At 39.2% G+C, this 24,652-nt stretch overlaps 2 protein-coding genes across 4 annotated transcripts; both read left to right on the top strand.

Annotated features, from left to right (window-relative positions):
• The first annotated feature begins 202 nt into the window (after positions 1-202).
• Positions 203-6,757, top strand: pdap1b (pdgfa associated protein 1b). Of its 2 annotated transcripts, XM_061885000.1 has the most exons (6): positions 203-365; positions 631-722; positions 2,951-3,046; positions 5,370-5,491; positions 6,362-6,513; positions 6,593-6,757. In XM_061885000.1, the coding sequence occupies exons 1-6, from the start codon at positions 353-355 to the stop codon at positions 6,655-6,657; spliced, it is 540 nt and encodes a 179-aa protein (XP_061740984.1). In that variant the 5' UTR covers positions 203-352; the 3' UTR covers positions 6,658-6,757. The 2 variants fall into 2 exon arrangements, with proteins under 2 accessions (XP_061740984.1, XP_061740982.1); XM_061884998.1 differs by lacking the exon at positions 203-365 and having other exon boundaries at positions 594-722.
• A 2,060-nt stretch (positions 6,758-8,817) lies between these two features.
• Positions 8,818-23,405, top strand: shmt1 (serine hydroxymethyltransferase 1 (soluble)). Of its 2 annotated transcripts, none has more exons than XM_061884166.1 (12): positions 8,818-8,942; positions 15,635-15,740; positions 17,526-17,671; positions 17,794-17,909; positions 17,975-18,135; positions 18,207-18,288; positions 20,756-20,968; positions 21,030-21,143; positions 21,230-21,352; positions 22,501-22,617; positions 22,683-22,793; positions 22,871-23,405. In XM_061884166.1, the coding sequence occupies exons 2-12, from the start codon at positions 15,648-15,650 to the stop codon at positions 23,041-23,043; spliced, it is 1,449 nt and encodes a 482-aa protein (XP_061740150.1). In that variant the 5' UTR covers positions 8,818-8,942; positions 15,635-15,647; the 3' UTR covers positions 23,044-23,405. The 2 variants fall into 2 exon arrangements, with proteins under 2 accessions (XP_061740150.1, XP_061740151.1); XM_061884167.1 differs by lacking the exon at positions 8,818-8,942 and adding an exon at positions 12,512-12,536.
• The last annotated feature ends 1,247 nt before the right edge of the window (positions 23,406-24,652 follow it).

Raw genomic sequence — 24,652 nt, 5'->3', positions numbered from 1 at the left:
GTTTGTGGATATTGTATTAGCAGTTGGTTTGAAGTGATATTGCATTACGTTGAACAATTAGGAGAATGTATTACATAATTAACATACTACGCTTTAAGCTTGTACAGCGTATAGTATGTAGATTAAAAAGTGTGTAATTGTGGTAAACAAGTATTATGAGGAACGTATAGTGAGAAAAGACTGAACATTTTCTACATTGTGGATTTTTGTACAGGCAAATGCTCGGGCTAAACTCGCTGCTGTATTGTGTTGCTCATCTCTTAGTTTAGACAGCTGTCACCCCGGCCTTAATGTCATTGGTATCATTTTTATTCTTTGCAAGACATTTGCAATAAAGTCGTCGTGTCTCAAAATGCCCAAAGGAGGTAAGAAAAAATATAGATAATTTAAATTGGTTGGTGAATTCACATGTTGTTGTCATGTTAGCTTCTCTAAATAAGGTACGATCATGCCTGAGAAAAAAAATGCGGATTGGAATCAACTTTGGTTTTGGTTTGCTAGGTGGTAAATACAATTATACACCGATATAATCTGTAGCTACAAATTTGCTTTGGATATATGTCTTTTATTGCTTAGAATTTAGTAAATAGTAAACATGGTTGGTACACATGCCTGTCATCTTGGTTGCAGGTAAGAAAGGTGGCCACAAGGGTCGCATGCGGACTTACACTAGTCCTGAGGAGATCGACGCCCAGATGAAGGCAGAGAAGGAGAGAAAAAAGGTCGATATTTAATTTGAAGAGTGGCTTGCCAAAAGTGTGAATAGTAATAAACTTCAATGATAAATCATAGGTAGCTAGTTACCATACCCAAATATTCCATTTAACATATTGAGATCTAAATACTGGGTCATGACCGAAAGGACAAGATCACGGGTACCAGCGGCCGAAATGAGTTTCCTCCGCCGGGTGGCGGGGCTCTCCCTTAGAGATAGGGTGAGAAGCTCTGCCATCCAAGAGGAGCTCAAAGTAAAGACGCTGCTCCTCCACATCGAGAGAAGCCAGATGAAGTGGTTCGGGTGGTCAGGATACCACCCGAACGCCTCCCTAAGGAGGTGTTTAGGGTACGTCCAACCGGTAGGAGGCCACGGGGAAGACCCTGGACACGTTGGAAAGACTATGTCTCCCAGCTGGCCTGGGAACGCCTCAGGATCCCCCGGGAAGAGCTGGACGAAGTGGCTGAGCTGGACGAAGTGGCTGGGGAAAGGGAAGTCTGGGCTTCCCTGCTTAGGCTGCTGCCCCTGCGACCGGACCTCGGATAAGCGGAAGAAGATGGATGGATGGATAGATCTAAATACCTGATATGACCGTAATGATATCTTGTTTATTGTTTTTTGGGGATCCTCATTAGCCGACGCACAAACACCAGGCTATAGTCTTCCTGGGGTCCTTTTCAAAAGTTTGAAGTAAAATAAAATCACACAGATCCAGTTACAAAACGTACACAAATCCAATTACAAATAAAAGAAAGGTAAAATAAAAATAAATGTCTTAAATTTATCAAATAAAATAACAGTACACATAAACAGTTACAGAACATGCGCAGATCCAGTTACAATAAAATAAAGGAAAAAGGAAAAGAATACGAAAATTCAAAAAATAAATAAATAACAGTACACAGATCCAGTTACAGAACATATGCACAAACAGTTACAATAAAAGAAAGGGAAAAGGGAAAGAGAAAAAAAAAGTTTTTAAACTGATAACATGAAAGATTAACTCTTAAGTCTAAAAAGGGACCTTAAATGTTTCTTAAATGCTTTTTTCCCCCAAGGAATAGTCGTAGTATTGAAAACCCCAGTGTGGTGTTCAGGTCTGTGGGAACTGTTGTAATTTTTTATTAAAATAAAAATGATACAATTGATTAATTTTGAAACTGAGACTCACTGACTTTGACTATTTTTTTGTGAAGAACATATCAGAATACATATTTAATGACACACATCAGGCCTAGACAGGAGGAGGACAGAGTGTAGGTACACAGATCAGTGGGTCAAATGTGCGAGAAAATGAGAGCAGACAGTTTTGACGAACAATGTTGCAACCTTGTGTGGGAACCGCAGGTGTAGAATTACAAAAGAAGAATCCCTGTGGGATGCAGAAACTTAACTTTTGTCAGAGAGCATTTGTGATGAACCCCAAAATGCAGAAATGGAGGCAGGCATTGAACAGGAAAACATTATTTAATTAAAATAATAGAACAAGAACAAACCAAAGGGGTACAACAAAAAGTGCGCATGAGTTGGATAACAAACAAAGAGAGATAGCAAAAACTAATTGGGTTTAGCATGGAGGCTAGCATAAACAGAACCAGAAGTCGTTACGTGTTGTATAAAGACAAATTGGAAGCAGGGAACAAAAAACAGTAAGCTACAAACATCTAACGAAATATAGCTTACCGCTACGTTGCAAAGATACGACACGACAGGTAGCAACGACAAGAGCGACATCGACATGACAATAATCCAGCAACTGACTGGAGGACAAAAACAGGGCTGATTGACACCAGGTGTGGCCAGGTGCCAATCAGCCGCAACTGAGGGAAAACAGCGCACTGGGGGAAAAAACAGGAAACAGACAAAATAAGAGCGCTGACAGGAACAAAAAACAGGAAATACTAAACACACACACAGGAAAAACTTTTATGTTAAAATACTGAACAGATGTTTATTGGGATAAGGTAAACATATGTTCAGTATTTTAACATAAAATGGTTTGATTGTGAGGCATTAAAAGCCACAACATGCAACGGGTCCATCAGACCCACAAACGCTGGCTGAGTAACAATAATATGAACATTACACAAGGGTTAACTGAAGAGTATTCCATAATGAAATGCCTCTGTATACAACAGTGCTTTTTATTGAATTTGTTATATATTTACTGTATTAACTGTATTGTACACCATGAAGTTGTCTTGGACTTTGTAGTGTGGCTGATGTGTGTTTCAGGATGAAGAAGAAAATGGGGGTGCAGCTCAGACGGAAACACCAGATGAGAAATTACAAGCCTCAGGTTCAGATGACAGTGACAATGAAAGCTCTCAGGTGTTGTTCAACTTCACACAGAATTCTACCCTGTACTTATTGATGACCAGTGTCAAAAACAAAGGCATTGCACAGTAACAGTTACTGTTTTCGGGTAATAATTACTTCAAACTTTACAAAAATGGCTGTCTTCGAATAGTTGAAGATTTGACGATTCTGTTCGGAGTAGTCTGATTCGGCTATCAACCTCGCAGTCAGATCACTATGGGAGGGAACCGAATTAAAATCTGCTGGGGCCCCAGCGGTCACTAGGGTGTGTTACAAGGACAAACATGTCTTATTATATTATCATGTCATATTATAACAATAATCTTTGTTTCATTTTTCACTTTAGACTTCCTCAGAGCGTTTTCTGCTCCCTGGTGTGACGTAATGTCACTAAAACCAGCTGGCGCGTTATGGCCTCCCACTTCTTTTACTATATAAAAACTGTTTGTCTGCACACTAAAATATTTTGGTAATGGTCTTGGGAGAATGTTTCCGTATGGGGAATGTTATAGAAGCTACGATGTCAGGCCTCTGGCTGGCTGAAATACTGCCGTCGGCCCCAGTAATTATAACCGGCCATCACGAGTGCCAAGACGCACAGCCTCACCCCGAAAGTGTTGCTCCTTTGTTGAGGAAAATACAGAAAGTTCCTTTAGACTTTTACTTGTTGGGTGTTTTTTGGCGCAGCGCCAGAGCTGAGGACTCCACAAACTTTTTTGTTGAACCCCTTTTTTGTGGTGGAAAAAGTCACAAATTAAATCTTTGTGTTGTTTACTGTAGTGAAAGACTGTTAGTCTTAAGTACCTTTTAATAAACATTGGAGTATTCACGTTTAAAGGGGAACTGTACTTTTTTGGAATTTTTTTTCTATTGTCATGAAAGACATAACGACGGATGGATTTTTTTAATGCATTCTAACTATCAAATAAACGTAAATAAATGTCTGCTTACTGCGGAGGCAATGAGGTCTTTTATTTCACCCTTAAAATTAAAAAAATAACCATTCAAAAAGCGCCAACACTACTCCGTTTACATTTTGTGACTTGAATATTAACCAAGTACTGGTGATATTATGAACGTTAACACAGACAAACTATTCATAGTCGTGCCATGATCACTACAGTGTGTCCGTATGTTTACATCATCGATTGGTCGGCTGCTTTCTCGTTCCCTTGGTCCCTGCAAGTTTATTGTAAATCATAAATCATGCATTTCAACTGGACAGGAGAAGTCTGAGAAGGTAATCCGACAAGTTTGTACTCTTTGACAGCCATTTAGGCCCTGGAACTGGAGAAAAAGACACAAAAAGACGTTTGGTCCCCCAACCCCCTTCGCCCTGTTTCTTTCGTGAGGATTATGAGACATTCTTCATTTAAGTGGATTTATATGAGCATCCTAGCAGTCTAATGACATTAGACCTTGAACATGAAGTGATGTTTTATTATGTTTGTTGGCTCTCATAAAGTCTGCAGTGAGCAGTAATCACAAAAGAAGAAGAAAAAACACGCTTGCAATATGTTTTTGAAATGAATGCGCTGCATATGCTTAAAATGATCAAAATAACTAAATGTTAAATATTATTATAAATGTGCCGGTTACTACATACTTACATCATATATTAAACCCTAATAGAGGTGTTTAGATGTTTTTTGAGGGCTTTATAGGCTACATTGTAAAGGAACATTTGATCGCATTTATTTAACATGCAAATAAATAAAAAATATAATCCATTGTCATGTCTCTCATAATGATTATGAAAGATAGGCATCATTCCAAAAAAGGTGCATTCCCCTTTAAATGCTGGAGCACATCCCTGTGACTCTACATACATCTAGTGATCTATCATCTGTCTACTTCTATTTCAATACAAAAAACGCAAAAGATTCAACTGATCATTGACAAAGGACAAAATCCAACAAACGCCTATGAAAATTTTTATTCGAAGACAGGCCAAGTTACAACTGCGTTTCGGTAACGTGCAGTGAAATGTAATGCTTTATTATTGTGATCAAGAAGAGATTCGGCCACTGATACGCTTTCGATTGCTTTATTAAGTAGAGGTAACACCCAGTGAACACTGACATCACATGTCAATCAACATGCCCCGCCTCTTATAGGTGTACACTCAAAGTCACATATCTTACGTTATGCACTTTAAATTCATGTGATTAGAAGTATTGATGTCACAAATGCCACTACTTTTTTTGAAAAGTAACCGGTAACAATAACTAATTAACTTTTTTAAAGTCATGGCCCCAACACTGTTGATGACTGACATGACCATGGATTGCAAAAGTTTTGGTATTTTCATTTTGATCTCAGCTTCTGTTTACAGAGAAAGAAGACAGGCGTGGAGGGCTTGATAGAAATTGACAACCCCAACAGAGTCGCTCAGAAGTCCAAGAAAGTGACGCACATCGAACTAGATGAGCCCAAGCAGTTGTCGAGGAGAGAGAGGTATGTGCCGTGTGTTTCCCACACACACCAGTTCAAATGAGTCTCCATAATGACATCTTTTAGTTTCACCTACATTGCATTGGTTTTAGCATGTGATTCAGCAAAACAAAGATAAGGATATCAAGTAATGTGGATCCCCTGCCTTGTGCTGTAAATTAGCTTAAGTCATAATACAGCAAAGTACTTGAACTATGTTAAGTGGGTTTTTTTTAGTAGGAAAAAAACAAATATTTACTTAGACCAGGGTTTCTTAACCGTAGGGCTCCCAAGAGGGCTGCTAAGAAATATGTGTCTGTTTCTCAGCCGTGTTCAATATGGGCTGCAGCGGTACTCAGTTGTAGTACACTTTTCCACCCCTCATTAGAGTTAAAGTCGTAGAGAAGTTTCTTAAGCGCAAAAAGTATTGACTAAAATGGTGGAGCTGTATTTTCATTTGTACTTACATTTTATTGACAGACTATTTAAGAAACATTAACATTATTATTCATTATTAATTTAGTTAGAATGTATTAATTTAGCACTGAATATTTTTTGGGTTGATTTATTTAATCAGTTTTCAGGAGTCCCGTCTTTTGCTTTATGTTTGATTAATACTAATTTTCATAATCAACCTGACTTAAGCCTTCATAATAATATTTGTGATCAATACTTGCTTTTAAATCATTTGACCAGGTTTATTCTGTTGAACGGTAAGTAGGTTAGATATAATTATTGAATAGGATTAAAATCAAGAGTAAGGTTACTAATTCCGTCTTAATAAATCAGGAGGAACTGAGTAGGCCTTTGACCCCTAAGAGGTGGAAAAGTTGGGAATGGAGGTAAAAAATGTTAAGAACCCCTGACTTAAATCACACACCTGTGTGCACACAGAGAGGAGATTGAGAAGCTGAAAGCAAAAGAGCGCTACATGAAGATGCATTTAGCGGGAAAAACAGACCAGGCCAAAGCTGATCTCGCCCGCCTCGCCATTATCAGGAAACAGAGAGAGGATGCGGCGAAAAAGAAAGAAGAGGAGAAAAAAGGTTTGTTGCTTATAGTGGATGTGAACCGAAATACAAAATTGTAATCCCTCCTAATTGTTTGTTTATTTTCTTCTTGCAGCGAAAGAAGCGAAAGAAGCAGCAGCGGCGGCAGCTAAGGGATTAAACTCCCTCTCGCTAAAATGATAGAGTATTTATCGGAACCATTTTCCCACCTCTATGGACTTATGCAATATAAAAATTCACTATTTTTTAAAAGATGTGCTATAAAGAGTGTTTGACTGGACAGACAGTGTTTTTTTTGGCATGGAATAATCTTTGCATTGGTTCTAGGAAGTAAAGCTGCAGCTCGGAATAACACAATATTTGCATACAAATTGGAATGAGACTATTATATTGTACACAATGTTAATGCTGACATAGTTATTGTACAATGTCTTCTCTGCTTTATAAGCTTTGGCACTATGTTTCTTTTTTGGTCTTACACTGTATATAACAGTCGTGAAAAGGTTTCTGAATAATATGATAAACCTGAAGAAACATTTTATTAATACATTCATTTGGATTAAGCGGACATGAAGTCAATACAACAACTGGGTATTTTACTTTGCTTGTTTGTTATTGAGAAACCAAGTTTCCAGAGAGTGCCTTTGTCTTGTCCTGACTAAAAACATATAAATGAGTAATGCTAATAGCAAGATAAAAAAAATTATAAATACAATTAAAAAAAGATTTGCATGAATACCATCCATATAGATGATTTTTACCCTATTCTAGTTGACTTTTGGCAAGACATGGAGTACACTTTGGGCTGATCACCAGTAAAATTACAGGACAAACCTATATGGACAATTTAGGGTGTTCATGTAACCCAAATTCCCAATGGGGATGGCTGTGCCAGCAACTTGAGGGTTCCAGGTTCGATCCCAGCTTCCGTCATCCTCGTCACGCCCATTGTGTCATTCACAGTTGCTCCTAAAGGGTCGTGGTTAGGGCCTTGCATGTGAGCTCCCGCCATTAGTGTGTGAATGGGTGAATGTGGAAATGGTGTGAAAGCGCTTTGAGTAGGTAGAAACGCGTTACAACAGTATAACACATTTAACATTTAACATGCATGTTTGTGGAATGTGGGAAGAATCAGCAAGAACCTACAAACTTAAGACTCACATAAATACAATAATTGTGAATATGATAAATAGGTAGTACCCCATGTGATAGCCCTGCGATGAGGTGGCGACTTGTCCAGGGTGTACTCCACCTTCCGCACGAATGTAGCTGAGATAGGCTCCAGCGCCCCCCGTGACTCCGAAGGGAATAAGCGGTAGAAAATGGACGGATGGATGGATACCCCTTGTGATAGCTTTTGGAATTTAGCATTTATGTAGAAATATGTTCATTATTACTGTTATGTTGTAACACTGACCCTATTTAGCTTCTTGGACTAGTGCAGTTTTAAACCACTACTAAAGTTTAATAATATCAAACCCATATAGACTACTCAATTAAAAACTGTAGTAATATATGTTTTAAATTAAACATATTGAGTTGATAAGAGTAAAGAATGTATATATAACAACCATCCATCCATCCCTTTTCTCGAGGGGCGCTGGTGCCTATCTCAGCTACAGTCAGGCGGAAGGCGGGGTACACCCTGGACAAGTTGCTACCTTGTCCATTATAATTAAAAAAGTTTAACCTACAAAAATAGAAACACAGTATAAAATTAAATGTTAGAGGGAGTGCATTTCAACCCACAGCAAACTACCACTATATTAAACCCCCCATCCATACATTTCTACCACTTATTCCCTTTGGGGTCGTGGGGGGCGTTGGTGCCTATCTCAGCTACAAATGGGCGGAAAGCAGGATACACCCTGGACAAGTCGCCAGGGCCAACACAGATAGACAGACAACATTCACACTCACATTCACACACTAGGGACTATTTAGTGAGAACTAGGAAGCCGGAGTACCTGGAGGGAGCCCACGCATTCCGGGGGAGGACATGCAAACTCCACACAGAAGGATCCCGAGCTTAGGATTGAACCCTGACTAGTCAGGACCTTTGATTGTGAGGCAGACGCACTAACCCCTCTTCCACCATTAAGCCCCCACTATATTAAACATTTTGTTGAATTAATATCTCTCATTCTCTGACAATGTCAATCAAAACTGAACATTATACATTGTATTCAACTGTTGTGACATATTTATCTATTGGGTATTTACACTGCTGTCGAAAATTATGTTTGTATTGTGCAATATACTGCAGTTATGCAGAAGTAGGCCCTTTTCCTGCCAAACAGGAGCGCTCTAATATACAAGCTGATGAAATAGTAAACGAAGAAGACAAGTATCGTTTCATCTGATTGGTTGAAACTTTGGCGGACTTCATCCTTTGTCACTCCCCCTTCCTCGTGTTTACGGTCAAGTTTTAGAAAAGGACTGCAGCTTCTCTTCCTGCACCGCGGGTGAGTTATAAAACAAAACAATGTAAAACATTGTAGTAGCAGAACAATTTTTAAAAGTCCAACTTTTTATTGCAATCCTGTCAAAACTTACTGGAAAATACAGAGTACATTTTTTTTTTTTTTTGCATATGAACCACATGTCTTAAGGCAGTATTGTACTAGCACTGTTCCAAAACCGAAAGTTTGTTAAATCAACTTGCTAAAATGAACAGAATACCACGTTTTATTACATTCTACAATTTAATCAAAACACTGCTACTTTTCACTAAAGGTTTTTGACGAGAAGACATTTGTTTAGGTCAGTCGAACACAGAATGGAATTTTTCTCTTTTAGGAATGTGACCGTGAGTCCAGATTGATTACGCAACACTGTTAAATATGTGTTATGTTTGCTCGCCCATTTGCTTTGTGCACGTAAATGTCCAAAGTTTATTTGGGGAAGCCCCAAAGTAAATCACAATTTCAACAGGATTTCTGCTGATTTTAAATGTACGAGGTAAAATGTTTCCAGCAACCCCGAAAGGTAGGAAAGGGATGGATGGATCAAACATAGTTACAGTGGGGCAATAAAAGTATTTAGTCAGCCACCGATTGTGCAAGTTCTCCCACTTAAAATGATGACAGAGGTCTGTAATTTTCAACTGTGAAAGACAGAATGTGAAAAAAAAAATCCAGGAATTCACATTGTATGAATTTTAAAGAATTTATTTGTAAATCATGGTGGAAAATAAGTATTTGGTCACTTCAAACAAGGAAGATCTCTGGCTCTCACAGACCTGTAACTTCTTCTTTAAGAAGCTCTTCTGTCCTCCACTCGTTACCTGTATCAATGGAACCTGTTTGAACTCGTCATCTGTATAAAAGACACCTGTCCACAGCCTCAAACAGTCAGACTCCAAACTCCACTATGGCCAAGACCAAAGAGCTGTCAAAGGACACCAGGAAAAGAATTGTAGACCTGCACCAGACTGGGAAGAGTGAATCTACAATAGGCAAGCAGCTTGGTGTGAAAAAATCAACTGTGGGAGCAATTATCAGAAAATGGAAGACATACAAGACCACTGATAATCTCCCTCGATCTGGGACTCCATGCAAGATCTCATCCCGTGGGGTCAAAATGATCATGAGAACGGTGAGCAAAAATCCCAGAACCACACGGGGGGACGTGGTGAATGACCTGTAGAGAGCTTGGACCAAAGTAACAAAGGTTACCATCAGTAACACACTACGCCGACAGGGAATCAAATCCTGCAGTGCCAGACGTGTCCCCCTGGAAGCCAGTGCATGTCCAGGCCCGTCTGAAGTTTGCCAGAGAGCACATGGATGATACAGCAGAGGATTGGGAGAATGCCATGTGGTCAGATGAAACCAAAATAGAACTTTTTGGTTGAAACTCATCTCGTCGTGTTTGGAGGAAGAAAAATACTGAGTTGCATCCCAAGAACACCACACCTACTGTGAAGCATGGGGGTGGAAAAATCATGCTTTGGGGCTGTTTTTCTGCTAAGGGGACAGGACGACTGATCCGTGTTAAGGAAAGAATGAATGGGGCCATGTATCTTGAGATTTTGAGCCAAAACCTCCTTCCATCAGTGAGAGCTTTGAAGATGAAACGTGGCTGGGTCTTCCAGCATGACAATGATCCCAAACACACCGCCCAGGCAACGAAGGAGTGGCTCTGTAAGAAGCATTGGAAAGTCCTGGAGTGGCCTAGCCAGTCTCCAGACCTCAACCCCGTAGAAAATCTGTGGAGGGAGTTGAAAATCCGTGTTGCTCGGCGACAGGCCCAAAACATCACTTCTCTCGAGAAGATCTGCATAGAAGAATGTGTGTGCAAACCTGGTGAAGAGTTATAGTAACTGTTTGACCTCTGTTATTGCCAACAAAGGTTATATTACAAAGTATTGAGTTTAATTTTTGTTATTGACCAAATACTTATTTTCCACCATAATTTACAAATAAATTCTTTAAAATTCCTACAATGGAAATTCCAAGATTTTTTTTTCACATTCTGTCTCTCACAGTTGAAGTGTATCTATGATGAAAATTACAGACCTCTGTAATCATTTTAAGGGGGAGAACTTGCACAATCGGTGGCTGACTAAATACTTTTTTGCCCCACTGTACACCCTTGGTTTAACAAACAAGAATGGACCTGCGATGAGGTAGCGACTTGTCCAGGGTGTACCCTGCCTTCCGCCCGATTGTAGCTGAGATAGGCGCCAGCGCCCCCCGCGACCCCGAAAGGGAATAAGCGGTAGAAAACGGATGGATGGATGAATGGACATTCTCTTAGAATATCACTGTATTTTTAGGGATGTGTATCCTGAAACTCAATCACAATTTGATTTTAGTGCTTGTGGTGATGATTTGATTCAGAATCGATTATCTATTCAACACGATTTTCGATTCAAACCTATTGTCGCATAGGTATAGAAATTATAATAAAACTTTTTCAAAACAAATGGTTACAGGTTACAAAAGTCCCTTGACATATGACATACTGTATGTGTAGAAGGCAAGCTGGGGATGGCCTAAAAATGTATTTCTAAAATTCTTTTAAGGATTTTTCGGAAGTGTACAAATCAATTTTGAGTCAGAATAAATGAAAATCAGGATTCGGGTGTTAATCAATTTTTTTCAGCACCTCTTAACCAGTAATGATCAGTTCATAGCAAATTGACAAACTGATGTCTCTTGATTTGAACATTTTCACATGCACAATGTGACAAGACCTCAGGAGATCGAGCCTTAATATTTTTTTTTAGGAATGTGGAATATGTGAATCAGTTTGCTGGTATGCATAAAGAAGGAACTTAAGAGGATTATCAACATATCGAGGTGGGCAATATAACTGATTGATTGATTGAATATGGCCTAAAATCCTTTTTGCATATATATTACTGCATTTTGCAAAAACAATAATACTTATTTACTGCTAGAGATGGGATTTATGGCTCTTTAAAGGTAGTCAGGAATGGCGACTTGCCCGATTGTAGCTGAGATAGACACCAGCGCCCCCCGTGACCACAAAGGGAATAAGCGGTAGAAAATGGATGGATGGATAATTACAAACAATTTATAATCTATTAGTGTGAATTATAGTGAAACATTAATAATATTTTAATTTGGCCTTTGTTGCCATTGTAAACATTCCATAAGGTTGTGCCATATCCAATATCCAATCCTATAAGCATTGACCCTTAGATTGCTATTTAAAATGTCCCCTCACCTAAATAGAAATTTGGACAAGGTAAAAATGCGAATGCAAAATTGTACTACCTTACCTGGTGATTACGCGTGAGGTACTTTACATATCCACAGCAGAACAAAGAACCACAAAAAGGAATCAAACGCTTTTCTTTTGACCCCAACCTATTTTCTAGTCCAGTCGGCTAGCGTGCACAACCCTGGGCAATTTGTATTAATATGATGCGAATCGGTTCTCATCGTTCACTTAAAAGAGATGCTCAAAAAACTGCTCGCTTGAGAACGTCACATCTGTACTTAGTGTCCATTTCGCCTCCTGCCATGTAGGGCAACACTCTCCACTGTGGTCGATTCTAGGCTGTTTTCTGGATCGGTTTTTGTCAGGTTCGTTGAAATCTTTTCCTTCTATACTGTGGGATGCCAGGTGTTCTCGTGTCACACTCTTTTCCTTTTACCTTCTGGTTTCCAGTAAAGGGCCACTCTTATGATGCTGTCTGGCTATCTTCTCAAAACATCCCCAAATCCAGCTCCAGTGCCAATTTGTCTCAGTGCCATCCGTGCTGTTTTGCTGACATCCTGCCAATAAATCTTCATTCGATATTGCGTTAAAAAAACAGACGGATTCTTCTTGGACTCCGTGTGGAAAACTGACAGTTGGCAAATGTCACTTACTGACATTTTCCAGCATTCTGCACCGTAAGGGGCACATACTTCTGATGCAGGGAATGTATTCCAATTTTAAAGGTTCCTTTCCAACAGTGTCATGCCATTGACTGTAAACAGTGCATTACATTTAGTGTTTTGCTGAAATGACACAATTAATGTTTGATGTTGTCAAACTAATTGGTTGTGATAGTTGCCTCGCGCAATCTGTATCGTTTTCTGCTGATAGTCGGGTGGCTTAAGTATGAATTAAGTCCAAAAAGTGTCTGTTACAGTGCAGTTTTCTCCAACTCCTCCAGTTATATTAATGCGACTTTGCAGCTTGTGGCAGTTTGTCTCTTTAAATTTGTGGATTGCGGTAGGATTTCATCATCAAGATGCAGTATTGCCATTCAAATCTCTGTTGAATGACAGATTTACAGTCATTTCTGGACTATAGAGCGCACTCCCACTTATTATTTTTTTTTATCATATTTTGGCTGCACAAGGGGCTTCACGGTGGAAGAGGGGTTAGTACGTCTGCCTCACAATACGAAGGTCCTGCAGTCCTGGGTTCAAATCCAGGCTCGGGATCTTTCTGTGCGGAGTTTGCATGTCCTCCCCGTGAATGCGTGGGTTCCCTCCGGGTACTCCGGCTTCCTCCCACTTCCAAAGACATGCACCTAGGGATAGGTTGATTGGCAACACTAAATTGGCCCTATTGTGTGAATGTGAGTGTGATTGTTGCCTGTCTATCTGTGTTGGCCCTGCGATGAGGTGGCGACTTGTCCAGGGTGTACCCCGCCTTCCGCCCGATTGTAGCTGAGATAGGCGCCAGCGCCCCCCGCGACCCCAAAAGGGAATAAGCGGTAGAAAATGGATGGATGGATTGGCCGCACAAGTCTGTATATAAGTTTGCACAGGCGCTTGCGTTCATTCACAAATTTAACAAAAGACCATGCCTGTAACACTTTTGGGGCCTGTATTTAGTGGGGAATTTCCGTTCAATTCCCTTTTCGATGGCTCAATTGTCTTCGGGGCTGCTTTGTGTGCATTTTGTTTTTTCTTCTCCATGATGAAGTACAGTCCATAATGCGCTAAATGGCTGACTGAATGATTATGTGAATGCATCGGATTTATTGTGAACAATTTCGTTGGTCCACCCTGAACCTTTCTGCAATTTCTTTGGTCTGATGTGACAAGGCTGAATTTATTGGCAGCATGTTAAAGTACCAATGATTGTCACACACACACACTAAGTGTGGCGAAATTTGTCCTATGCATTTGACCCATTACCTTGTTCACACCCTGGGAGGTGAGGAGAGCAGTGGGCAGCAGCGGTGCCGCGCCCGGGAATCATTTGTGGTGATTTAACCCCCAATTCCAACCTCTTGATGCTCAGTGCCAAGAAGGGAGGTAATGGGTCCCATTTTTATACTCTTTGGTATGACTCGGCCAGTTTGAACTCCCAACCTACCGATCTCAGGGCAGACACTATAACCCAGGGGTCACCAACCTTTTGAAACCAAGTGCTATTTCTTGGGTACTGATTAATGCGAAGGGCTACCAGGTTGATACACACTTAAATAAATTGCCAGAAATAGCCAATTTGCTCAATTTACCTTTAATAAAAAAATCTATATACCGGTATATAAAAAAATGGGTATTTCTGTCTGTCATTCCGTCGTACATTTTTTTTCCTTTTACGGAAGGTTTTTTGTAAAGAATAAATAATGAAAAAAACACTTAATTGAACGGTTTAAAAGAGGAGAATAGACGAAAAAAATGAAAATAAAATTTGGAAACATAGTTTATCTTCAATTTCGACTCTTTAAAATTCAAAATCCAACCGAGAAAAATGAATAGAAAAACTAGCTAATTCGAATCTTTTTGAAAAAGATAAAATAATTTATGGAACATCATTAGTAATTTTTCCTGATCAAGATTATTTTAGAATTTTGATGACATGTTTTAAATAGGTTAAAATCAAATCTGCACTTTGTTATAATACATAACAAATTGGACCAAGCTATATTTCTAACAAAGACAAATCATTATTTCTTCCAGATTTTCCCGAACAAAATTTTTAAAAGAAATTCAAAAGACTTTGAAATAAGATTTAAATTTGAATCTACAGATTTTCTAGATTTGCCAGAAATTTTTTGGGGAATTTTAATTATAATAAGTTTGTATAAACTAAAATGAACAATTACATTAAAAAATATACTTATAATTGTTTACAATAAAAAAAAAAGGTATACGTGTTTAAACATTTTTAAATACTTTTTAAGGTTGTATTTTTTCTCTAAAATTATTTTTCTGAAAGTTATGAGAAGCAAAGTAAAAAAAATAAATGAATTTATTTAAACCAGTGAAGACCAAGTCTTTAAAATATTTTTTGGGATTTTCAAATTCTCTTTGAGTTTTGTCTCTCTTAGAATAAAAATGTCGAGCAAAGTGAGACCAGCTTGCTAGTAAGTAAATACGATTTAAAAAATAGAAGGTGGTAAGTGCTGCTATTAGAGCTATTTTTAGAACAGGCCAGCGGGCGACTCATCTGGTCCTTGCGGGCGACCTGGTGCCCGCGGGCACCGCGTTGGTGACCCCTGCTCTAACCACTAGGCCACTGAGAAGTTTAAGAACGCGGAAAAATCCATGAAGTAGCAACAGCTTCGTATAAAGCGCAGGTTCAAAGTAACGGCTTATACAGCAGTCCGCAAATTACGGTACATCGTTGTTATCGCCTATCACATACTGTATAATTTATATCGCCCGATTCTAAACACATGTAATGGATCAATCTCAAAAATAAAAAATGTAACAGTTATTTTCTTGTTTAGGTCTTCAAAAGCCATGTCTTTAACAAATGGACAACATGTCACCAAGGAAACATGGGAGTCTCACAACAAGATGATGTTGGAGCCGCTGGCTGTCAATGATTCTGAGGTTAGTTTTATCTATTTGTGTTGCTGTACACTACAGTATCTCACAACAAACATTTCAACAGCCATTTTATATTTTCTCAAGGGATAATAGAAGTGCAACTTACTTGTAAATAACTTAAGTGTAGCCAATCTATAATTTTGAAAGCTGTACAGATTTACTATCCTCAGCAATAGCAAAATTCAGTCAAATTAAATAGATAGATAACCTTTATTGTCTGTTACAAAACAGAAGTTAATTTTTGACAAAATGACAAGACAGAACAATAGGAGAGATGATGAATCAAACAATTAAACATGAACACAAAATGTAAAAATATACAGTATCTCTTTTTAGCTTAAGTGATGCTGGCAGTTGGAAGGAAAGTTTTTTTTGTATAAATGTTTTTCCCTGCAAACAATAGCAAACAACACAAGTGAGTGCTCATCCTCACAATGAACATGTCCAAAGTGTCAATATTTTTTCTGAGCACCATTGTTGTCGAGGGCATCATGCCCTGCTGTAGAATGTCATCGTACATGTTGAAATTCCTCTTTCTCTTAACAAACTGCAGCACTCTTGCAACACCAGACCATGACCACAGTCGTCCCTCGTTTATCACTATTAATTGGTTGCGTACATGACCACGTGCGATGAGGTGGCGACTTGTCCAGGGTGTACCCCGCCTTCCGCCCGATTGTAGCTGAGATAGGCGCCAGCGCCCCCCGCGACCCCAAAAGGGAATAAGCGGTAGAAAATGGATGGATGGATGGATGACCACGCTAAAGAGATTTCAGCAAAGTAGGCATCAAATTTAATATTTTCATAGCTAAAACATAGAAAAGCTGTTTATGACCTTCTAATTACATTTTCAACATTATGAGAGCCCTCTAGACATGAATTGACAGCCTTTAAGCACTTTTACACTCTTTTAATCCAATGTAGTAATGTATCCGGAGGCTGAACCAATCAGTGGTCATGATACTGAACGGTGTGTTCTGATTTCTTTCGTCTCCTATGATGGCCAATCGTATTGTAGTATTTATAACTTTAATTCATTTAGTCATCTTTGATTGAAAATGCTTATTTTAGGTCAAACATTTTGTATAAAAAAAGATCATTACTATAAAAAAATATGGCAAAATGGTGAAGCTGCAATATTTTAAGCTCGATGTGGAGAGGGACGACTGTATGCATATTTCTATATACGTGTGTATGTGTGTGTATATATATATATATATATATATGTATATACACACATGTATGTATGTATGTATATATATATATATATATATATATATATATATATATATATATATATATATATATATACAGTATATATATGTATATGTATGACTGTCGTGGTCAAAAGTTTACATACACTTGTACAGAACATAATGTCATGGCTGTCTCGAGTTTCCAATAATATCTAAAACTGTTATTTTTTTGTGATAGAGTGATTGGCACACATACTTGTTTGTCACAAAAAAACATTCATGAAGTCTGGTTCTTTTATGAATGTATCATGAGTCTCCTGAAAATGTGACCAAATCTGCTGGGTCAAAAGTATACATACAGCAATGTTAGTATTTAGTTACATGTCCCTTGACAAGTTTCACTGCAATAAGGCGTTTTTTGTGGCCAACAAGTATGTGCTCCAATCACTCAATCGCAAAAAAAAAGAGTTGTAGAAATTGTGGAAACTCAAGACAGCCATGACATTATGTTCTTTATATTATTATACTATATATTACTGTATTGGCCATAAAATTGCCACATAATCTGTCAGGTTGTTATTGTGTGTGTCAGGTGTTCTCCATTATCAAAAAAGAGAAGCTCAGGCAGACATTTGGACTGGAACTGATAGCTTCAGAGAACTTCACCAGCAGAGCTGTTCTCGAGGCTCTTGGTTCTTGTATGAACAACAAGTACTCCGAAGGATATCCTGGTCAGAGGTATATAAATGAACAAAGCTTGTGGAATAGTAAACAAATCATAATGGAGGTCTGCATCAGATCAGGATGATTTTCTATTAATTAAAAAAATGTGTGGTATTCTGAATGGTCTCCAAATGTAGGTACTATGGCGGTACTGAGCACGTTGATGAGCTGGAGAGGCTCTGCCAGAAAAGGGCGCTAGAGGCCTATGGTCTGGACTCTGAGAAATGGGGCGTGAACGTGCAGCCTTATTCCGGTAACCAATATGGTTTTTCATCTCAAATGGAGTTAGAGAAACACACCTTTTTGTTCTTAATGCAGGTTCTCCGGCCAACTTTGCAATCTACACTGCCATCGTGGAGCCTCATGGTCGAATCATGGGCCTGGACCTGCCGGATGGAGGTCATTTAACACACGGCTTCATGACAGAGAAAAAGAAAATTTCTGCAACATCCATCTTCTTTGAGTCCATGCCATATAAGGTGACCACACGCTTGCATGATTCTGTTCCCATACATCATTATAATTCCTTCAAATACTGTTTTACTTTCAGGTGAATCCAGAAACTGGTTACATCGACTACGACCGACTGCAAGAAAACGCACGCCTCTTCCACCCCAAACTCATCATTGCAGGTCATTTAGCACACGAGTGTCCAAACTTTTCCCATCATTTTGGTATTTTTTTTCTGCAAAAACAGAAATTATATACACTTAAAGACAGAGTTTTATTTCAGCTTTGTGTTATGGGTGACATTATAAGTTATATATTGGAGCCTTGAGTATTAGCAGATCCTAGTATTGCTCAGTTACAATATCGGCACAAATTATACATATTTTTCATACTGTTGAATGTTAGAAAACCTGGCACAACTGTAGTGATGAAAAACACACACTTTTTACATATTACCAGTCTGAAATGGACTTATGCTGTCTTTAAGTTGAAGTGGAGTAGTAATTATTTTTTAGATGACACCAAGTGGCCACAACAATTTATTAGGTTAAGCTCATGATGCCTTAAGTTGAATGATGCCAACACGTTTGATGCAGAATACTTTCCAATACACTTCTGTCTTGGAGACAGGCATGTGATTTTTCCGTCTATAGTCGGAAATACGTCTTTTTTATCTCTGTAAAAATATGAAAAATGTTTCCTTTTTGTATTCGTTTTTTTCGACCAACAATGTGTGTTAAATCTTGATCGGTTTCTTTGCCATACCTGCCTACATCTCTGGTTTTCCCGTGATGAGTACGGATGACTGCGATGAGGTTGCAACTTGTCCAGGGTGTACCCCGCCTTCCGCCCGATTGTAGCTGAGATACCCTCCAGCGACCCCAAAGGGAATAAGCGTCAGAAAATAGATGGATGGATGGAGTACGGATGAGTAGTAACAAAAACAACGGTTTTCCATTAAAAATTACTAACTTAAAACTTGAAGCTACATAGCAAAGCAACTCCACGGGCAGTGGACAAAATATATGGGAAATATCAATAATGATTGGTTGATTTTTTTTTTATGTATAAGAAAATCTATGATCGGATAATTGGTTTACTATGATGAGTCACGATTGGTTAAGATTAGGGCAAAACATTAGGGACAGGCCAATCAGAGGCAAAATAGGGTGGGTCATGGAACCAGGAAGGGAAATCACAACAGACGCGCACATCCCAAATGACGACGAGAGAGTCTGAGAAGAAAAGAGGGAATATTCAAGCCGGCAATTTACATATTAAAGAAACTAGTGGAAGATGGCAGAGGGATTCTCCTTTTTATAGTTTGGTTTTAGCGAAGTAGGAGATGTCCAGGAAACCCGCAATGTGTTTACTTGACCATATTTGGACAAATGTATGTGTCTGGATAAAATAATGCCCAACATGTCTTCCTGACGTGGAAGACGTGGAATACACATTTAAGAAAAGTAGAACACACATGATTGTGGCAGACATTTGATGACTTTTGGTACAGTATAGCCTGTCTAAATGCTACATTTAATTTTAATTGGTGTTTTACAACAAGACAGTAGCTGACATTTTGTTCATTATTTCTACTGTTTATATTTTGACATTAAATAGTTGAATCCTTTTGAAACATAAAAAACATGACTGCTAGATATTTGTTATTTCATGCTATAAATCACAAAAAACTATACAGATAAAGGAAGTTAGCTAATAAAATAAACATTATTTGTACACTTTGTAAAATTTTGCATTTGGAGCAGTTAGAAGTGGAGAGGGAGTCAAAGAGACAAAAATTGGCTATAAAATCCAAGGCAGAATCCACTAAAGCAGAAACTAAAAGGAAAATGCAAACTGCCCCCCTTATCCCCCCACCAGGGACCCCTAGACCCCTGGCTTTTTTTCAGTTTTTTCATTAAGTTCAAATCACATGCCTGTGGAGACTTTTTATCTGTAATTTAATATCATTTGATACTGGTTTGTATTGAAAAATATGGCATTTTAGACTGCAATATTTTTTAATTAAGGACACTGACTACATATGTTTAGCTTGTGTGCTTAGCTGTTGTAGAGCTGCTAGCTCCTTAGTAGCCTATAGCCTACATTGTTTACCTTTTGTAAATGACTTCACTAAAATACAAGACCCAACTTGTGGGCTTATGGGAGGACATCTGGATGTTAATTGGCTGTTGAACACGTTGCAAGAATGCTTGTATCAGAGCGTTTATATTGGACATTTTAGATGCAAGACGATGCAATCCGATACTAGTTTTTTTGCTGATATCTGATATTAACATTTTAGCCTTTTCTCAAAAAAATATGTCTTTTTGCTCTTTCCTTGCATTGTTCTTGTTTTTTTGTTGTTTTATTTCAAAAATATGCTGCGGGCTAACATAACTCGAGTTTTGGGATGCAAATGGCTCCCAGGCCACTCTTTGGACACCCCTGATGTAGCACATGCACGCACTATGGTTCTCTTGCTAATATCAGGTGTAAATTCAAGGAAAATCACATTGAATTAAGTCTAATTCACTGTCGACTACAAGAAATCACATATCCTATTGTTGTCTGGATGGTTGGCCATTTTAGTGTCATATGTGTTATTTAGGAATATAAAGATGAAAAAAGTATTTCTAATTTGGACAGGAACCAGCTGCTATTCCCGCAACATTGACTACGCCCGCATGAGGCAGATTGCCAATGAGAATGGCGCGTTTCTGATGGGAGACATGGCGCACATCAGTGGACTGGTGGCTGCCGGAGTCGTGCCTTCGCCCTTTGACTGCTGTGACATCGTTTCCACGACAACCCACAAGACGCTGCGTGGCTGCCGAGCCGGACTGATATTCTTCAAGAAAGGTAAATTCGCTCAGTGTAGCGGTCAAGCATTCGTTATAATCCTCTCTCTGCTCTCCCCCAGGTGTGCGGAGTGTGGACGCTAAGGGCAAGGAGACCATGTACAATCTTGAGTCTTTAATCAATCAAGCGGTGTTTCCAGGGCTTCAAGGCGGGCCACACAATCACGCCATTGCAGGTCCTCCTCATAATCTGACATACAGTGTTTCTTTCTGTTCAATGCCAAATGCTTCAGTTTTTTTCCTCTGCTTTTTATGTCCTCAGGTGTCACTGTCGCTCTCAAACAAGCCATGACACCCGAGTTCAAAGCTTACCAGTTGCAGGTTCTTGTCAACTGCAAAGCTATGTCCAACGCTTTAATTGAGCATGGCTACAAGATTGTCACTGGTAAGGATGAATGTGCCCCTTTTCTAACACTAGTAATTCTGAGAATGCGTAATAGTAAGGATGAGCGATATGGCCTAAAATCTGTATAACAATATAAATTTCAGCCTCCTGCGATAACGATACATATCGTGATTTATTTGTGACGCATGGGTTGCATGACAGCGATCATTGCCGAGGAGGCAGCGTGCAGGTATAAATATATTGACTAAAAAGCAAAAGGCGATAGCCGCTGGGAAAGGCTGTGCATAGAGAAGGCTATGCCAAACGAAACTAAACTGATCAGGTTACAAAACATAGCAAAATGCTGGAGAACAGCAAAGAGTTACCCTTAAGAACGTACAGCTAGTGAAGCGTCCACAAACGATATACATGAGGAACAATCAAAGTTCCGACCACGAATGGTGGCCAAAACTCAACTTACATAGTCCTCAATTGATAAAACAACGCTCATAGGCAGGTGTGAAAGTGCAGTCACAATCTGCCACTCGTCATGTTCATTTAAATCAGAAGACATTCATTTGAATTTAACAAATAACAGCTCTAACATGATAGGAAGTGTTAGTTAGTACTTCTTGTATTCAGATGACTTGCTAGCGTTAGTGCTGCTGGGATGACATCGGAGCCATTCAAAAAGTATTCTATCCATCCATCCATTTTCTACCGCTTATTCGCTTTCGGGGTCGCGGGGGGCGCTGGCGCCTATCTCAGCTACAATCGGGCGGAAGGCAGGGTACACCCTGGACAAGTCGCCACCTCATCGCAGGGCCAACACAGATAGACAGACTATTTCATTTTTAATAATCGCATGTGTGTTCAAATGTTTCAGCATATTGCTCGCATGTCCTCTTTATGAACTAGCAGCCTTATAATTATTACAAGTAGTGCTGTTGCTTGCTTCTTTTGTAAAATGTAGTCAACTTTAAAGCGTTTGTTGTGCCCGGACTCTGCCATTTTGCCATCTGACGTCACTACGCATGTCGCATGACATCACCACCACCCGAAAGAATCGATAAGAGAGCCGTTTGAAAAAATGGCAAGTGATTCCGAGGATTTTATACACTGGAACCCGGTTCTGAACAAGAACCGGTTTTCAATTCCCATCCCTAATCTTCACTAATCATCCTTACTTTTCATATTTGTCCATTAAGGTGGTTCTGACAATCATTTGATCTTGTTGGACCTGCGCAGCAAAGGAACTGACGGAGGACGAGCAGAGAAGGTTCTGGAAGCCTGTGCCATTGCTTGCAATAAAAACACCTGCCCAGGTATTGTTTTTTTGGTTACACTGTATGAGCAGTAATGCAAACTATACCAATGTCTTTTTTTTCAGGGGACAAGAGTGCTTTGCGCCCCAGTGGACTGAGATTTGGCTCTCCAGCTCTGACCTCCAGAGGCTTGGTGGAAGATGACTTTAGGAAGGTGGCAGAGTTTATTCACAGAGGTAGCATTCTGCACAACAAACCACTACAAGGTGGGTTTGAGGGAAAAAAAATAAGGATTTTTCTTTATATCCACCAGGCATTGAGTTGACCTTGGAGGTGCAGAGAAGTCTGGATCCCAAAGCTCCTCTGAAGGAATTCATCCAGGCCTTGGCCAAGGAAGAGAAGTTCCAGCAGCGTGTAGCAGAGATCAAGACAGAAGTGGAGGCTTTCGCAAGTCATTTTCCAATGCCTGGCCTCCCTGAGCTGTAGAAGACTATAGTATCCAGATATGGATGGTGGGACAAATAATTATCGCAAAAGTTACATGTAATGATGACCTCCATCATTCATTTGTGATGCGGTTCAACCCCTTCAAATAAGACGGTTATCACCTTGATTGATTTTTCAGTCAAAGCAAGCTTTCATGTTTTTTTTTGTGCTTTCCTCTACTGCAGCTTTGTCCACATTTAAGCTTTAAGTTTCAGTGAAATGTCCAAATCTACACTGTAAAATATGACAATCCTTTTCTTGATGAAGTGTCATACAGTACAGTACATTTGACACAGGGTATATGTGGGATGTATTTCAAATACAGCTTATTTGCCAATAAAATCAATATGATTGGATAAAGACCAGTTGCCTATGTGTGTAAATTTCACTGCAGAATTCCCTTTGCCCAAAGATATTTTATTGGGAGCGGGAGGACACTAGCTTGTGAACAGTAATTACTAACAATTGGTGCACCAGTCTTTAGAATGTACACTTTTTCAGTTGAATTTGTGTCACTGACTGGGGTTTAAAATCCACAAATATGTTTTAAATTCCGTATATTGACCTTTATTTTACTCAGTCAGGTGAGAAACGATTCTTACAACAGTAAATACATCTCCTGTGTATCTCTACTCCATTGCCGCTACCTTCTGTGTTGCATTTATTTGCATGAGCCTTTCACATATTGTTGAAAACTAAGATATAAAAAAAGTTACAGTGCTTGGCATTTTTTTTCAAACAAAAATGTTTTCAACTAAAACTAACTTGCTTTGTGAAATCCGTAATTGTAGCAGCAGAAGCAACTGGAATGATAAAAATGGAGGGAAAAAAACTAAACTAATGAAGATAAATGGTAATTATTCAATAAGTAAGCAGGTGTTTTTTACTGTAATAGAATAGCAAATATTGTTTTCTCTGTTACAGTCAAGAACATCCATCCATCCATTTTCTACCGCTTGTCCCTTTTGGGGTGGCGGGGGGTCGCTGGCGCCTATCTCAGCTGCATTTGGGCGGAAGGCGGGGTACATCCTTGACAAGTCGCCACCTCATCGCAGGGCCAACACAGATAGACAGACAACATTCACACTCACATTCACACACTAGGGCCAATTTAGTGTTGCCAATCAACTTATCCCCAGGTGCATGTTTTTGGAGGTGGGAGGAAGCCGGAGTACCCCGGAGGGAACCCACGCAGTCACGGGGAGAATATGCAAACTCCACACAGAAAGATTCCGAGCCCGGGATGGAATCCAGGACTGCTCAGGACCTTCGTATTGTGAGGCAGATGCACAAACCCCTATACCACCGTGCTGCACAGTCAAAAACAATGAAATCCAATTTGGCGTTTCTCCATAATTATCAGCAATTACTATAGAACAGGAAGTAGAATACCAAAAACACAAATTATATTTTCCATCTCTGTCTTATGTTTGTATATTTGGAAAGAGCAGGTTCTTTGTAGCTTTAAAATATTACAGTTTATTGCATTTGCAGTTTTAAATTTCACCAAATCCATAAATGTAATTATTTGTGACATGTGTTTCTGATACTCATTGTTGGTTTTATTCTCTGCATTTTGTGTAGTGTGGAATTATTTTGGGTAAATAGT

Source organism: Nerophis ophidion, linkage group LG23 (genome assembly GCF_033978795.1).
Source record: "Nerophis ophidion isolate RoL-2023_Sa linkage group LG23, RoL_Noph_v1.0, whole genome shotgun sequence".
NCBI lineage: Eukaryota > Metazoa > Chordata > Actinopteri > Syngnathiformes > Syngnathidae > Nerophis > Nerophis ophidion.
This window is presented reverse-complemented; position numbering and strand designations above follow the sequence as displayed.

Bases quoted from the DNA above. Each gene is read 5' to 3' on its own strand.
- pdap1b (XM_061884998.1), top strand. From the start codon at position 609: ATGCCTGTCATCTTGGTTGCAGGTAAGAAAGGTGGCCACAAGGGTCGC. The intron at 5,492-6,361 runs GTATGTGCCGTG...GTGTGCACACAG, and splicing joins CAGTTGTCGAGGAGAGAGAG to AGAGGAGATTGAGAAGCTGA. The intron at 6,514-6,592 runs GTTTGTTGCTTA...TTCTTCTTGCAG, and splicing joins GAAAGAAGAGGAGAAAAAAG to CGAAAGAAGCGAAAGAAGCA.
- shmt1 (XM_061884166.1), top strand. From the start codon at position 15,648: ATGTCTTTAACAAATGGACAACATGTCACCAAGGAAACATGGGAGTCT. The intron at 20,969-21,029 runs GTAAATTCGCTC...GCTCTCCCCCAG, and splicing joins ACTGATATTCTTCAAGAAAG to GTGTGCGGAGTGTGGACGCT. The intron at 21,144-21,229 runs GTCCTCCTCATA...TTATGTCCTCAG, and splicing joins ACACAATCACGCCATTGCAG to GTGTCACTGTCGCTCTCAAA.